Source organism: Anser anser (assembly GCF_964211835.1).
Source record: "Anser anser genome assembly, chromosome: 6".
Taxonomy (NCBI): domain Eukaryota; kingdom Metazoa; phylum Chordata; class Aves; order Anseriformes; family Anatidae; genus Anser; species Anser anser.
This window is the reverse complement of record NC_139726.1, coordinates 40384913-40399807: the sequence shown is the minus strand read 5'-3', so window position 1 is coordinate 40399807 and position 14895 is coordinate 40384913. Positions and strand designations below refer to the sequence as shown.

General features: G+C 40.6%; 1 protein-coding gene across 3 annotated transcripts; it reads left to right on the top strand.

Moving 5' to 3' along the window:
- Nucleotides 1-108: 108 nt before the first annotated feature.
- CLK1 (CDC like kinase 1) lies at nucleotides 109-14748 on the top strand. 3 transcript variants are annotated; one of them, XM_083842586.1, is made up of 13 exons: nucleotides 2765-3187; nucleotides 4433-4590; nucleotides 4790-5021; nucleotides 6091-6181; nucleotides 6603-6669; nucleotides 8249-8365; nucleotides 9223-9389; nucleotides 9463-9557; nucleotides 9657-9786; nucleotides 10143-10225; nucleotides 10720-10799; nucleotides 14184-14274; nucleotides 14361-14748. In XM_083842586.1, the coding sequence occupies exons 1-13, from the start codon at nucleotides 2780-2782 to the stop codon at nucleotides 14574-14576; spliced, it is 1935 nt and encodes a 644-aa protein (XP_083698712.1). In that variant the 5' UTR covers nucleotides 2765-2779; the 3' UTR covers nucleotides 14577-14748. The 3 variants fall into 3 exon arrangements, with proteins under 3 accessions (XP_083698713.1, XP_083698712.1, XP_083698711.1); XM_083842585.1 differs by having other exon boundaries at nucleotides 4427-4590; XM_083842587.1 differs by lacking the exons at nucleotides 2765-3187; nucleotides 4790-5021; nucleotides 6091-6181 and adding exons at nucleotides 109-229; nucleotides 2112-2257 and having other exon boundaries at nucleotides 4427-4590.
- Nucleotides 14749-14895: the final 147 nt, after the last annotated feature.

Sequence of the window (14895 nt, the reverse complement as noted above, 5' to 3'; positions counted from 1 at the left end):
CAATTTCATAGTGTCAGTTTTCTGAAACTTTCCCATGTAAATTCTAATGTTCCTTACTTTACAGTTTTTTAGAAAATTCACTAAGATATGTAATTTTTTCCCCTAGGTGAAAGCAGTGTTACAGATAGAGGAAACTTTTCTTTGCTAGTGGATTAAAAACAACATTTAGAGGAGTTCTTGGTCTTGCACTGTCGTGTTGGAATGGTAACCTCTTCAGCCTCCCTGGAAGGTAGATCATAAACAATTGCTTTAGCCTCTGGCACAATACTCTTGGAATGAAAGAGTGAGTGTTTGTGTCTTTATATAGCTGTTGTTTGAAACTAGGTAACCATGGATTTACTATAACTTGTTTTTCATCACTTCATTGCACAAACAGTAGAGGGTAAACACAACAAAGAGTATTGACTGAAAGGTTATGGTCAGACTTCTAACCAAGAATATACTGATATACCCAAAATAATAAACGATACTATGGCCAAGATGATATTGAAGAACAAATAAGAGAGAGATGTTCTTTGGTCCTGTTTGAGACCAGATGTTGTTGGACTCAAATAAAAAAGTCTGCAAGAAGGTACAGAAATGTCTGGATATTGAGTGCACAGAAGGAAAAATAAAATACATACATATGTACGAATATGTGTATTACTGATCCAATGCTCAGTTCACTTAGTATAGTAAGCATAAAATAAACTGACTTAAGCAGGGAAAAGTGCAATTTGAATGCATCAGAAAAGCAGTTCTCCACCTTGGGTATGCTAGGCAAAGCAGTGTTCCTTCCCTGAAAACCTCCTTGTTGTAGATTTAAAAAATGCATTTTGGCATCAGTTTGTTTTATTGAAGCAGGAAAAATCAATTTGTTTCCACAGAGGTCCATTTTCTGGCTATAATACAGAGAGGGGAGAGTATAGATTTCCAGTTCCAACTGTATATGAGACACCCACAATTTCTGCATCCATCTCTCTGCCTTTTAAAATAAAGAGGTGAAATTATTTGCAAGAGAAAGGCAAAGGTATGCATGTACAGGCTTCTGAGGAGTTAACGAGCAAAGGCTTAGTGTCCACCAGAGTAGATCAGTACCCTCTCTTTGGGACAAAATTTCTGTATGCATGAATGAATGAGGAATACATCCATTCTGTTGCATCTCTTAGTATTGTTCTGGAGTTCAGGTGTGTGTTTAAGGAAAGAAAAAAAAAGACATTTGAAAGAGCCAAAATGTTGTCAGCAGAAGTCTTAAGAGATTATGTGCCTCTTTGGTATGTGGTATTGCGTAAAGCTCCTAGCCCTTGCTCCAGACTTCCTACATTTTACCCTACCACGTCAGTCAGTCAGGTAAAGGATTTCATTATTTTAGTTCTGTGCTCTTCCTGTCTTTTTCATGTTACCAGCACATAACAACAGCAAGTAGACAGAAGCAGGCAACTGCATGTTGGGCTGACACACTGCCACTACTGTTATGCAAGAAGAAATACATACTGAGAATTTGCCTACAGTGCAGAGGAACTATTAGTTAAATTAGAGGAATTAGTTCCTCTAATTTAAAATGCTGACATCTAGCACTGAACTCAGTAGAGTTTCAGGTCTGCTTTTTACCTCCACAAAAAGACTGATTTATAGAATGTGTGAAATACAGGAACAGCAAGCAATTTGCTCTCTGCATAATACATAAATTTAGATACTTTCTTTTTTATCTAAACTTGCATATTGAAAGGGGAGTGATCTCATGGGACAGATTTGCATCCTGTTTTGAGTCATATTATGCTTGTTTTCCTGTTCATGGTTCTGAACCTCTTCCATGGGAACTTGGAATACAACAGGAAAAATAATGGTGGGGTTGGTCCCATCCACTTCTGAAAGAAAGAGAGACACGAGTGGAAGTGTAATTTCTTGGGCTGGTTGATGGGTACAGCATATGTGCAGTTTAGTTCTTGCATACAGCTATAGGGTCAGTTGGGGAAAATTAAAAAAAAAAGACCTAAAAGCGAGGAGGGTCATTTATAAAGGCTTTGAAGTGTTTCAGAATGTTTAGTGCTTCCCAGAATAAAGGAATATCTGGGTTTAGAGAACTGATATGCATAGACTGTTGCAGCGTTTCAGGACTCCTTTATCCTTAGGTATGCTTTTCCCACATAAATGAGATGGCAGACAAGATGTTGGACAGCCGGCTGGGCTTTTGGAGAACTGAATTTCAAGTGTGGTACTGGATAGCTTTGCTGAGGTGGTGGCTGATGGGTGGTGGAGCTCGTGCCATGAGAACAAGGTGAGCAGAACCCAGGGGGAGGTGGGCTGTCTGGTACAACTGCTCCCCTATGCCCGCAGTGAGCAGGAAAGCAAGGCTTTGTTTTGTGGGAGGGTTTTTTTTTGTCCTGTGGGCATAGAAGGCTGATCTGTATGTTTAATGAGTTGTATTTATTTTGTTTTACAGTGGTTATTTATGTTCCACCGAGCCTTGAAAACATGACTAAAAACTAGTAAAAGATGCCATGACATAAAAAAAAGTGGTGGCCAACTATTTTGAAATGTTTTTAATGCCAATCATTTAGAGACAGCTGTAATTTGTTAGTCACCAGTGGTACTTTAAACTTGTGCTGCTTTAAAGCTGACTGGGTATGTGCATTAACAATTTGTCTGGGCATGTAGAGAGGCAAAAAAAAAAAAATCAGGCTTTTATTGCCAAGGAGCGAAAATGATGACATGTCAATGAAGAGTCACAAAAAGCAGCCTTCTGGTGGTCACTCTTAAAAGGGGGTTAGCTTTATTGTTTTCATCGTCGCGCTACGCGATGCTGAAAAGCCCTCGGCAGGAGCCCAGGGGAAGGTTTTTACACTGGGGCTACTTGCAGAGCCAGAATTTTCCACCTGGTGTCCCGGGACCTGCCGTGAAGCCACTGCCGGCGGGGCCTGGGCAGCAAGGGGGTCGGGGGGCTGCTGAGGGGGCGCTGTCGCCGGACCCGCCCTGCCTGGGCCCGGCCCGGCCCGGCCCGGCCCGCTCCGCCCCGCCGTGTGACGCCGCCGCGTTCCAGAAGGTTCCTTGGCAACGCCATTTTGTGGCGAGCTGCGGCGCGGTGGCGGTGCTGTGGTGGTGGTTCGCGGCAGCTCGGAGGAGGACGGCGGGTACCCCGAGCAGCACAGCGAGTACCCCCAGCAGCACAGCGGGTACCCCGAGCACGGCTGCACCCCGAGCTGCTGAGGTCGGGCGGGCAGGGCGCAGCGCTGCCGGGCGGCGGGGGGAAGCTGAAGGACGCGGGCGGGCTGCGGGATGGGACGGGACGGGGCGCGGCCTGTCTGCGGGCAGCCCCACCGCAGCTGCCCAGGGGCTGGGGGCGGCCCGGGGGACGCCGCCGCGGTGCGGGGACAGGGCGGCCTCCTGCCGGGGTGAGGGGCAGCCCGTGGCCGCGCGGTTTGGCTCGGCCCCGCCGACTCGGGTGGGCGCTGGGCCCCCGCCTCTTCTCGGCCGCCATGTTGTCTGCCCGCGCCTAGTGCCGCGCCCCGACAAAATGGCTGCGGCCGTCGCTCTTAGGGAGTGCTTCGCGGGTCCGAGCGGAGCCCCCAGCCTCGTCCTGCGGCAGGGACCCCGGGGGCGATGGCAGCCACCGAGTGTCCTGCGACAGGCGCCTCAGTCACCTGGGGGCGCCGAGCTGGCCGGGGGCGTCTGTCAGGCGTCAGCGACCTGCTGCGGTACACCGCCGCGTTTGCCCGAGCCGCATCTGGCGAGCCGTGACCCATTTACGATCGGACAATGAAGGAAAAGATGTTTGATAAGAGACTTACCTTTTTTAGAAAGCCAGTAATTAAATACCTAGTAGATGTATGGGTTTTACTGCCACTTCGAGTTAGCACTGGAAATACTCCAGGAATCTACAGAAAAGCATGGTAGAAGTTCATGACAGATTCTTTGAAATTTTGATAAAGCACAGTGGGCAATATTTCACACAGAATGGCCCAGGTTGGAAGGGACCTCTGAAGATCATCTAGTCCAACCCCCCTGCCAAGCAGGATCACCTAGAGCACATTGTGCACGGTGGCATCTAGGCAGGTTTTGAATATCTCCAGAGGAGACTACACAACCTCTCTGGGCAGCCTGTTCCAGTGCTTTGTATGCGTTTTTAAGTACACATAAGCTTTCCATTTTCCCAGTGCACACACCGTTTATTATAAACGAGGGTGCTTGAGTAGCTTTGCAGAAGTAACATTCTCAGTGTGTGTTTGGTACCTGGTCCACAGTGCTTTCATTTTTAAGAGGTAGCTTGTTGGGTTTTATTCACATACCAAAACAGTCATTTTGAAATTAATTTAATTTTAAAATGACGTGGAGAAAGGAGGGAAAAAATCAAAGTTGGGTAGTTGAGGAAAAATTGTCATTATACTTTCAGTTTGATAGTAATGGCTTGTCTGTGGAAGCTATTTCAAAGAGCAAAATACTTTTTCAGTTACAGATGCGGCATTCCAGGCAAACTAATTATCCTGACTGGGATGAAAAAGAAAGTTGGGATCGCAGAAGATGTGACAGTGGTCATAAGAGGAAGAGGAGGTCGTTCAGTGGTACACAGGAGAATAAGCACTTCAAACATGATCTTTCTAAACTTCCTGATAGGTAAATAACATTATGATTTCTGATACAAGTAGGGACATGATTCAAGATTCTACTATTCTGATCTGGTCATCAGATAACATACTCATTTTTTGAGTTGGAGATATTTCAAGATAGGTGTCTTACACCCTAAAACAAAAAGCTGTCTTGATAGAGATTCTGGAAGTTATGTAATTAGGTTTACTTAATCTTTTGTTTGTAGTAACTGTTCAGAATCCAAATCCATAAATGAGAGAGACCATCATGAACGACGCTATGTTGAAGAATACAGAAACGAATACAACCAAGGATATGATAATGGACATCATCACAGAGACCATGAAAGTGGTTATCACAACCATAGTAGCAAATCATCGGGATATAGTGGGAGGAGTAGTTACAAAAGGAAATACAGGACACATCACAGTGCCTGTCATCATCATCATCATTCACAGGTGGTATGACCAATTTTAACTTAGGATTTTGTATTTTAGGAAAATAATCTCTCATCTAGGCAGTAGTAATTGAGGGGGTTTGGGGAAGTCTGTCAATAATATTTATAGATTAGTTCTTTCATTTATATTAATAGATTTTTTTTGCTATTTTTTTTCCTGTTTAGTGAGAACATATGGTTTGTAGGTATGCTTGTGATACCAGAGAATATAGTCTTGCTATTTGTTCATTGGATATATTTGAGCCGATCAATGAATAAAAAACATAAATTGGAGTGCTTGAAATACAGGCATCACTTTCATGCCTTAAAAACTTACAATTACATCAACTATTTATTTGAGCCCTACCCAAAAATCCAAATACAAGCTTTCAAACTTGCTTTTGGATAAGTATCACTGAAATAGCAAGGATGTCAGATTTTTGCACTTTTTTTTGGTATTAAGATGTTTTAGGTCTCGGTAAAAGTCTGTAGAATCGGATAACTACGAAAACTGTCCAGTAGCAGGTTAGTTTTTCTGAACTTTGTCATATATTTAACTGTTAAAAAAGCTGAAGGTAGGATTTGTAGTTAATATCTTTAGCTGAGGCAGACAAAAGTAAATATATATGCTATTTTTGTGATTAAAAAGAATAAACACAAAACTGTGATTAAATATTTAGACCAGAGGTTTAAACTTATTTAAGATGGGTATTCTAGTTTGCTCACAAGGGTAATTTATATAAGATAATTATTAAATCTTTTTGCTATAAGAAGTGAGGGCACTGAAATCCTAAAGCAAAATTCAGTGAACCAATCTTTTAAAAGAAAAACAATTGTGTTGTAATTTTTTGTTGCCTTGCCACTTTGAGTATCTTATCTGAAAATCTGTTCCTTGCCATGTTTTTCTCCTGTAACATAAACTATGTGCCCTGTGAATTTCTGGGGACTGAATTTGAAATTGCTCCTGCCAACCGTTTGTGGCCTGGCGTGTATCTGAATGCCTGAATATCTCCCTGCTGAATGAATTTCGTATTCTGACCTGAATTGACTCGGGTTTATTGATTGGCTGGACGATCTTGGTGCCGTTCCAGAAGAGTCATCGAAGGAAAAGATCCAGGAGTGTAGAGGATGATGAGGAGGGTCACCTGATCTGTCAGAGTGGAGACGTACTAAGTGCAAGATGTATAGACTATTTTTCAAAACTTACTAACTTTTCAGATTGAGTAATTTCTTTTAGCATAAGATGTGAGGGGGCTTTGGAAGTCTTTTCTTTCTGTCTTTTTTTGTTTTGTTCTGTGGGGGGATTGTTATTCTTTTTCTGTAGAACTTAAATGCATTTCTTGTTTCTTTTTCCCCTTTTTCCCCCAAAAATAGTAAACGAAGTTAATGAACGTTCTAGAATGAGATCCCTGTAAATGTGCCTTGATGAGAGATGTCCAGTAACATCTCTCAAACTAGATGTTTACATTTTTAAAGTTGCACAGTCTAGAATAATCTTCAGTGATAGTATTTATTTTTTGTTGTTGTTTGTTTTTGTTTGCTTGTTTTTTTAATGGCTGAGTAACTTCACAACTTCTGCGATTGACAGTCCTTTTCTTTTTAGATGAGATTGTTGCTACTTTGGGTGAAGGTGCTTTTGGAAAAGTAGTGGAATGCATCGATCACAAAGCGTAAGTCTTTTCTAATAGATACCTGTAATTTTTCTTGCTGATACTGTCACAGTATGAGTATCATGAGGTGCTTTCAAATTGATTCTGGGAGTTTACTTTCTCATGTACTGCTCTGTGTATTTCGTTACATTTTGACATAACAAAACAATAGGGTTTTTTTGATTTATAAGTGGCATCAGCATGGGAATTATGAATGCTTTGTGGTTGGAATTGGAGATCAAACTGTTCGAGTTGTTAACTCAGCTTTCACCTTGGGGAAGGTTTCTTGCATGTTCCTTGGAGCGTACATGGTATGGTGTTAGAAAAGTTTTATTGTGTACCTTGAGGCAATGTAAGCACACGTTTGTGCTTAAATATAAAAAGATAAAAGTGAACAGTGCATTGGACAGAGGACTGTTGCGGTAAGCAGTTCCAGAAGGGGTCTGTGAAGATGTGTCACGATTCTTCATATATACTTGCACCAGCCCTAGTCCTGTGAGTTTTGGCATGGGGAGTCTTAGCCTGGCATTTGGGTCATCTGGGTCATCTCTCAGTGCTAGTTCTGCTCACCAAGCAGAGCCTTGAGTAATTGGCATTTCGCAGTTGCTACAACGCAATGCTGCGACTGTTTCTTATCAGCAAGGGAAACCGCATTCCCTTACATGAAGTCACTCGGTCCCTGGCATTTCTGTTTCCAGTCAGTTTAACCCATTATGCAGTTAGGCCTTCTTGCCGGATCATTTACTGCAGAAAAGTTGCAAAAGTTGCGAACTGTAGTTTCCCTTTTAGTGGCCAGGTAGCGTTCCTGTTGCTGTTCCCATATGTATGTTAGCACATCGTGGCAGAAGGAGCACCTTGACTTAACAGTTAGGCAGGACTGGTGGAGGTGCCATTGGGTGCATCTTCAGCCAGAGAACTTGTCCCTGGCAGAGGGTAAGGGGCTGACTGGCGAGTGGCCTAGACCTACTTGGGTGAAGGTGAGTCCCAGGCCCTGCACCTCCATGCTTCTGTTGAGTAGGGAGGAGGCCTGTGATACTTTGTGGCATATGTTCAAGTAATCATCTGCGGTGAAGCAGTGCCCTTTGGGTTCTAAGAGTATATTATAAATCAGTAATACATTTTTGTTTGATGGCAGTTTTTCTCTGTAAAATAGTATGAAACTAGGTTGGTTGTCTTCTGGTTAGTGTAGAAGGCATTTGATATCTCAGTTCAATTTTTGTTACTTAACTGAAGAAAACCTGTCATTTTTGACAGTCGTGTTGGGCTGCAAGAGGTAGAAGTTTCTGCAATAGCAGTCCAGCATACGTAAACACGATATGGGGTAAATCAGTATTCTAATCTTTAAGAATACCACCAACGTACAACGTATCAAGTAAGTTTAAAAAATGAATAGTTGATAAGAGACCAAGTTTTAGTTGTGCTTTTGTGTATATAATTTTTTTTCAATTGAAAGTCAGTATGTACTTAAAAATGCTTTCTTGTCTTGATAAGGTTCACCGATTAATTTTGTTATTAAACAATGTATATGATGGTAATTACTGAATACTCTTAGTTGAAACTACTTATTGTTCTAGTGACTGTTAAAACCTGTGTATTTCAGGGGAGGTAGACATGTAGCTGTGAAAATAGTAAAAAATGTTGATCGGTACTCCGAAGCAGCACGTTCAGAAATACAAGTACTGGAACATTTAAATGCATCAGATCCCAGCAATACATAGTAAGTATACAAAAAAGACTGTACGTTACTTTGGCATTAAAAATACTCTAATTTTCTATAGCGTGTGTGTTTTGGGAAAAAAAATTAAAACACAACAAAAACCCTACTTTCAGTACCGCAAACTCAAATTTACTAAATAGTAGCTTTGAGTATATTTTTTCCTAAATCATACCAGGTTTCTTCCTTTCTGTCTCAGAGAGCTTGAGGGCCCTTGCTGTTTCTTTTAAAGGCTGGTCTAATTCTTGCATGTGTGTGTACAGCTGTACACCAGCCACTCTGGTGGTGCAAGCTTTCATGCAGCCCAGGGCTGCCCAGCCTTGCCAGGCGCTAGCTGTTAGTTCTGGATTGGATTAAATTTTTACATGATCTTCCTCAGACCTGTGAGACTGACTTAAGAGTCTGCTGTAGTGAGAGCAGTTGTACTAATGCGTGAGCAGATTTATTATAAGTGGAAGTACTACCTCCCTTATAATGTTCTTGTTGTGTGGTTTAGAAGAGCTTAATCAGTTCTCCCAGGGCTGCTTTTTAAGTGCCATCGCAAGGGGTCTCAGTGCTTCCAGCAAGTTTTTTTGTCCTCCTGTTTCTAATTTCTCAGTTCAGGAAAAGTTTTGTATTCTGAACTTGGAGCATCTCACCTGGAACCAACATTTGTTAGGGTTTTTGATTGTTTTGAAGCTCTGCTACTTGAAGTAGGTTAGTGTACGCACAGGGGAATGTTAAACCTCTAAAAGGCCATAGTCGACTATGTCATACAATGTATACGTCAGCATTATGTAACTTAAGTGTTGAAATTCGTGCAATGTTAAGACGTGTAACGTCTTAAGTGTTGAATTCGTTGAATTTCCTGCTTTCTGCAGTCGCTGTGTCCAGATGTTAGAATGGTTTGAGCACCATGGACATGTCTGCATTGTTTTTGAGCTACTTGGACTCAGTACCTATGACTTCATTAAGGAAAATGGGTTTTTACCATTTAGACTGGACCACATCAGACAGATGGCATATCAGATATGCAAATCTGTGAATTGTAAGTATATTTCTTTTTTTAATTCGTTAAATTTTCTTCACAGACTTTGCTAACAACGATATTTATGTTGCAGTTTTGCATTTGAACAAACTGACACACACAGATCTCAAACCAGAAAATATTTTATTTGTGAAGTCCGATTATGTAGAAGAGTATAACCCCAAACTGGTAAGTTGCTGTCACCTTCCCTATTCCACCCCCCCCCCGCCCCCCCCAGCCTTCTGGGTTTATTTTGCCACTTGAATCCCATTGTCTGTTTAATTTCAGAAACGTGATGAGCGTACACTGAAAAATCCAGACATCAAAGTTGTAGACTTCGGGAGTGCAACATACGATGATGAGCATCACAGTACTTTGGTGTCTACAAGACATTACAGAGCTCCTGAAGTTATTCTAGGTCAGTAGAAGTCTTTTTAGTGCAAGAGGAACTGTGTGCTTTTTAATTCAACGCTGATAATTTTAAGCACTAACCATATATGCGAAAACTGACTAAAAAAAAAAAATAGGTCTTGTTTATAAATGTGCCTGGCTAGGCAGGTAAGCCTTGCTAGGTGGAGTACTACCTATTTTCATAGTGGAAATGAGCTTTGTGTAGTCCGTCATGTTGATAAGATTTCATCTGTAAGATTTTTAGTATGCTATTGAAAAGTGCTACCTTTTAACTAGAATTGTGCTCCTTAAATACAGCTTGCTCAAGCTGTTGAGCTGTTCGTAGTACAGTATAAAAATGAGCTTCTGAATTTTTTTTCACAGCACTGGGATGGGCACAGCCATGTGATGTTTGGAGCATTGGATGTATCCTCATAGAATACTACCTGGGATTCACTGTATTTCCGGTAGGTACCTGAACCTCAAAGAGATGCAGCACAACTTAGTAAATCCCTTTAGACATTGATTGAGTGGAATGGAGGGGGGGTGCAAAGTTGAGGAGAAGAGGAGCTTTCTTGGAAGAGGCTACAGGTTATATACAGTAAGCAGTATAGCCAGCTTGATGAAAGGGGATCCCACTCTACTGAGACTAACAAGGTTTCTTCTCAGAGCCATCTGGTATTACTCACGCATGCAAACTGCTTGTTCTGACAGTAGTGCTGGAAGGTGAAATTTATGAACCAAAAAAAAGGGCAAAGCAGGGTAAAAGGAAAACAAACAAAAAAGTACATTGTAACTCAGTTCAGGTAGCAGATAACTACAGGCTCTCTTTATTCATTAATCTGAAATTGATTATTGGTTGCAAGGTATATAGTCCAAAGCTGGAGGAGTGTTGGTTTGTGGTTCACGGTAACTTCCTCTAACAACGAAGGTAAACGTGGTGTTGTTCTTTTTCCTCCAGACCCATGACAGCAAAGAGCACCTGGCAATGATGGAGCGAATACTGGGGCCTTTGCCTAGTCACATGATACAGAAAACCAGGTAAGTACATTTTACCTTTATGACTTCATTTTTAAATTAAAATACTTAAAAGTTTGGTTTAACAGCAAATCTTAAGGGAAAAGACAAGGGACAGGACAAAAGGTAAAAGATACAAAAAAGGAAAAGGGAAAAGGAAAAGGGGAAAAAAAGGGAAAAGGCAGACAAAGGAAAAAGACAATGGAAAAGAGAAAAGGTAAAAGGAAATAAAAGGGAAAAGACAGACAAGGGAGAGGGGCAAGGGGAAAAGACAGAGAAGGGAAAATACAAGAAAAAAAATTGAAAAGAAAAAGACAGGAAAAGATGGACAAGACAGAAAAGGGAAAGAAAAGAAAGGGGAAAATAAAAGAGGGAAAAGAAAAAAAGGGAAAAGAGACGAGGTAAAAAATATGAAAAAGGAAAAGAAAACGAAAAAGGGAAAGGCAAGGGACAAAGACGGGACACGAGAGACAGGACAAGGGAGACAGACGGGATGAAAGAGACAGGGGACAAGAGACAGACAGGGGTCAAGACAGGAAAGGAGATGCAGACAGACAGGACAAGAGAGACGGACGGACGGGCGGGGCAAGAGGGAAAGCCAGCCAGCCAGGATAAGAGAGACAGAGAGGGGACCAGACAGGACAATGGAAAAATAGAAGTCATCCAAGGGAAAAGGAAAAAGATGAGGGAAAAGAGATGAAAAAGGAAACAAGAAAAGAAAGTGAAAAGAAAGAAATTATAAGACCAGGGAAAAGAAAAGGGAAAAAGACAAGTGACAAAGCAAGGAAAGAAGGTAAAAGATACAAAAAAGGAAAAGTAAAGGGAAAAGTAATAACGGACAAGCGAAAGGCAAGGGACAAAAGAAAACAGAAAAGTTAAAAGGGAAAAGAGAAGACGAAAGACTGACAAAAGACAAAGACGAGGGAAGAGACAAGAGAAAAGGTAAAAGATAAGGGAAAAGAGAGAAGGGAAAAGACAAGACAAAAAACGGAAAAGGCAAGAAAAGGAGGAAAAGAAAAAGGGAAAAAGGAGACAAGGGAAAAGGAAAATAAATGAAAAAGACAAGGATAAGACAATGGACAAGACAAGAAAACGTAAAAAAAGGAAAGAGGAAAGACGGACGAGACGAGGGAAAAGACGAGACAAAAGCAGAAAGACTGACAAAAGACAAAGACAAGGCAGACAAGAAAAGGGAAAAGACAGACAAGGGAAAACAAGAAAAAAGAAAAAGGAAAAGAGAAGACAAGGGAAAGGAAAAAGAAAAGAACGGGAAAAGACAAAAGACGAGGTGGCAAGGCAGAAAAGGTAAAAGATCAGACAAGCGACAAGATGAGAAAAGATGACAAAAGAGGAAAAGGAAAGAAAAGACAAGGGAAAGGTGAAAGAAAAGACAAAGGGAAAAGACAAGGGACGAGATAGAAAATGTAGAAGATAGAAAAAGGGAAAAGACAGACGACAGGACAGACAAGGGACAAGACAAAAAAGGTAAGAGAAAAGAAGAGGGAAAAGAAAAAGGGAAAGACAGACAAGGGAAAAGGGGAAAGACTGACCAAAGACAAGACAGACAAGGGAAGAGACGAGATAGAAAAGGAGAAAGGCAAAAGTCAGATGGGACAAGACGGACAAGGGACAAGACAAGAAAGAAAAAGATAAGAAAAGCGAAAAGACAAGGGACAAGACAAGACAGAAAAGGGAAAAGGGGGAAAGACTGTCAGAAGAAAGACAAGATGAGCCAGACAAGGGAAAAGAAAAAGATGAGGGAAAGGACAAGACAGATGGGAAGAGACAGACAAGGGAAGAGACAAGACATAAAAAGTAAAACATAAGAAAAGGGAAAAGAAAAAGGGAAAAGGTGGGTCAAGAAAAAAAGGTAAAGGATAAGGAAAGGGAGAAGAGGGAAAAGAAAGGAAAATACAAGGGACAAGAGAGAAAATGTAAAAGATACAAAAGAGGAAAAGGAAAGAAAAGGGAAAAAAGAGATGGACAAGGGAAAAGGTAAGGTAAAAGATACAAGAGAAGAGACAAAGGGAAAAGACAAAGACAAGTCATGTGGGAAAAGATTAGGATGAGGAAGAGACAACAGAAAAGGGAAAAGAAAGACGAGAGATGAGACAAGGGACAATAAAAGAAAATGTGAAAGATAAAAAAACGGAAAAGAGGAGGGACAAGATGAGGGAAGAGACATACGGGACAAGACAAAAAAAGGTAAAAGAGAAAAAAGAAAGGAAAAAGAATGCAAAAGACAAGAGAAAAGAAAAGAAAGGGAAAAGACAAGAAAGAAATGGTAGAAGAAACAGGAAAAGTAAAGAGAAAAGAAAAAAGGAAAAGAAAGGAGAAGATAAGCAAAAAAGAGAAATGAAAAGAAAGGTAAAAGACCAAGACAAGAAAGAAAAGGTAAAAGATACAAAAGAGGAAAAAGGAAAAGACAAGGGAAAAGTAAGGTGAAAGAGACAAGGGACAAGACAAGGGGAAAAGACAAAGTCATCATACATGGGAAAAGAATAGGATGAGCAAAAAGACGGACGAGACAAGACAGAAAAGTTAGAAGATGGGAAAAAGGTAAGAGAAAAGACCCAACAAGGGACAAGGCCACAGAGAAAAGGTGAAAGACAAGAAGGGAAAAGACGGACAAGAGAAATGCAAGGGAAAAGACATGAAAATGGAAAAGAAAAAAGGGAAAAGCTAAGGGACACAACAAGACAAAAAAGGTAATAAATAAGAAACGGGAAGAGAGAAAAGAGGGAAAAGTAAAGAAAGGAGAAGACAGACAAGGGAAAAGACAGGTGAAAAATACAAACGAGGAAAAGGAAAAGGGAAAAGAACTAGGGAAGAGAAGACAAAAGGTAAAAGATAGGAAAAGGGAAAGAAGGGAGAAGAAGGAAAAGGGGAAGACAGACAAGGGAAAGATGAGTGAAAAAGACAAGACAGACAAGTAACAAGGCAAGAAAGAAAAGGTAAAAAAAAGGAAAAGGAAAAAAGGAAAGAAAAGATGGACAAGAGAAAGGTAAGGGAAAAGAAAAAGGGAAAGACAAGGGAGAAGACAAGACAAAAGAAAAATGGGAGAAGAAAAGGCAGACGGGAAAAGGGGAAAGAAAGGAGGAAAAAAAGACGTCAGATGAGGGAAAAGAAAAAGATGAGGGAAAAGACAAGACAAAGAACAAGACATAAAAAGGTAAGAAAAAGGAATAGGAAAGAATGAGGAAAAGGGATGAGAGAAAAGAAAAAGGGGAAAAGACGGGAAAAAAGGAAAGGGAAAAGAAAAGAGAAGGGCAAACCGATGAACTTATGTTTAAAATGTGGAACATTCCCACGTAGGTATTTCCCATTCTGAGTAACGTGCTGATAAACATATTTGGGAGGGGGCAAACCAGAATTTTTGAGTAACAAATCATGATTCATTTGTTCAAGGAAACGCAAATATTTCCATCGTGACCAGCTGGATTGGGACGAACACAGTTCTGCTGGTAGATATGTCTCTAGACGCTGTAAGCCACTGAAGGTAAAATGACAGAAGGGAAAATGCTTTGGGAGAGGGGAGCTGTAATTATGAGATGAAAAAAAAAATTTTGTCTTTTATTCATGAAGGAATTCATGACATGCCAGGATTCTGACCATGAGAACCTCTTTGACCTCATACAAAAAATGTTGGAGTATGACCCAGCCAAACGCATTACTCTTGAAGAAGCACTAAAGCATCCGTTTTTCTTCCCCTTGAAACAAGAAAAAAGTGAGCTGTCTCCTATAGCTGAGCATGCTGATACAGATGGTATCAGTCCACCAAAGAAACATAAAAGATTTTAAATATTTATTGTGTACAGTTACTTTGTAAATGCCCTATTTTGTATTAATGCCTCTCTTTGGATACTTAAATTTAACTTAGCTGCTGACATAAAAGTTATTTAAGAAAAAGATGCTGATGAACTTGATTGTGTTTCCTTAATAAATAAAATCTCAATACATTTTTTTACATTAATACCTTGAAAGAGCACCATCCATTTTATGAAATAGACCTCTCCTAAAAAGGAAAAACAATATTACGTTTTTTTATTGAACTGTTCCTGGAATCATAAAACACCTAGGGAGAGGGGACAGTTCAAATCGTTTTACTGTTTTGTGTAAC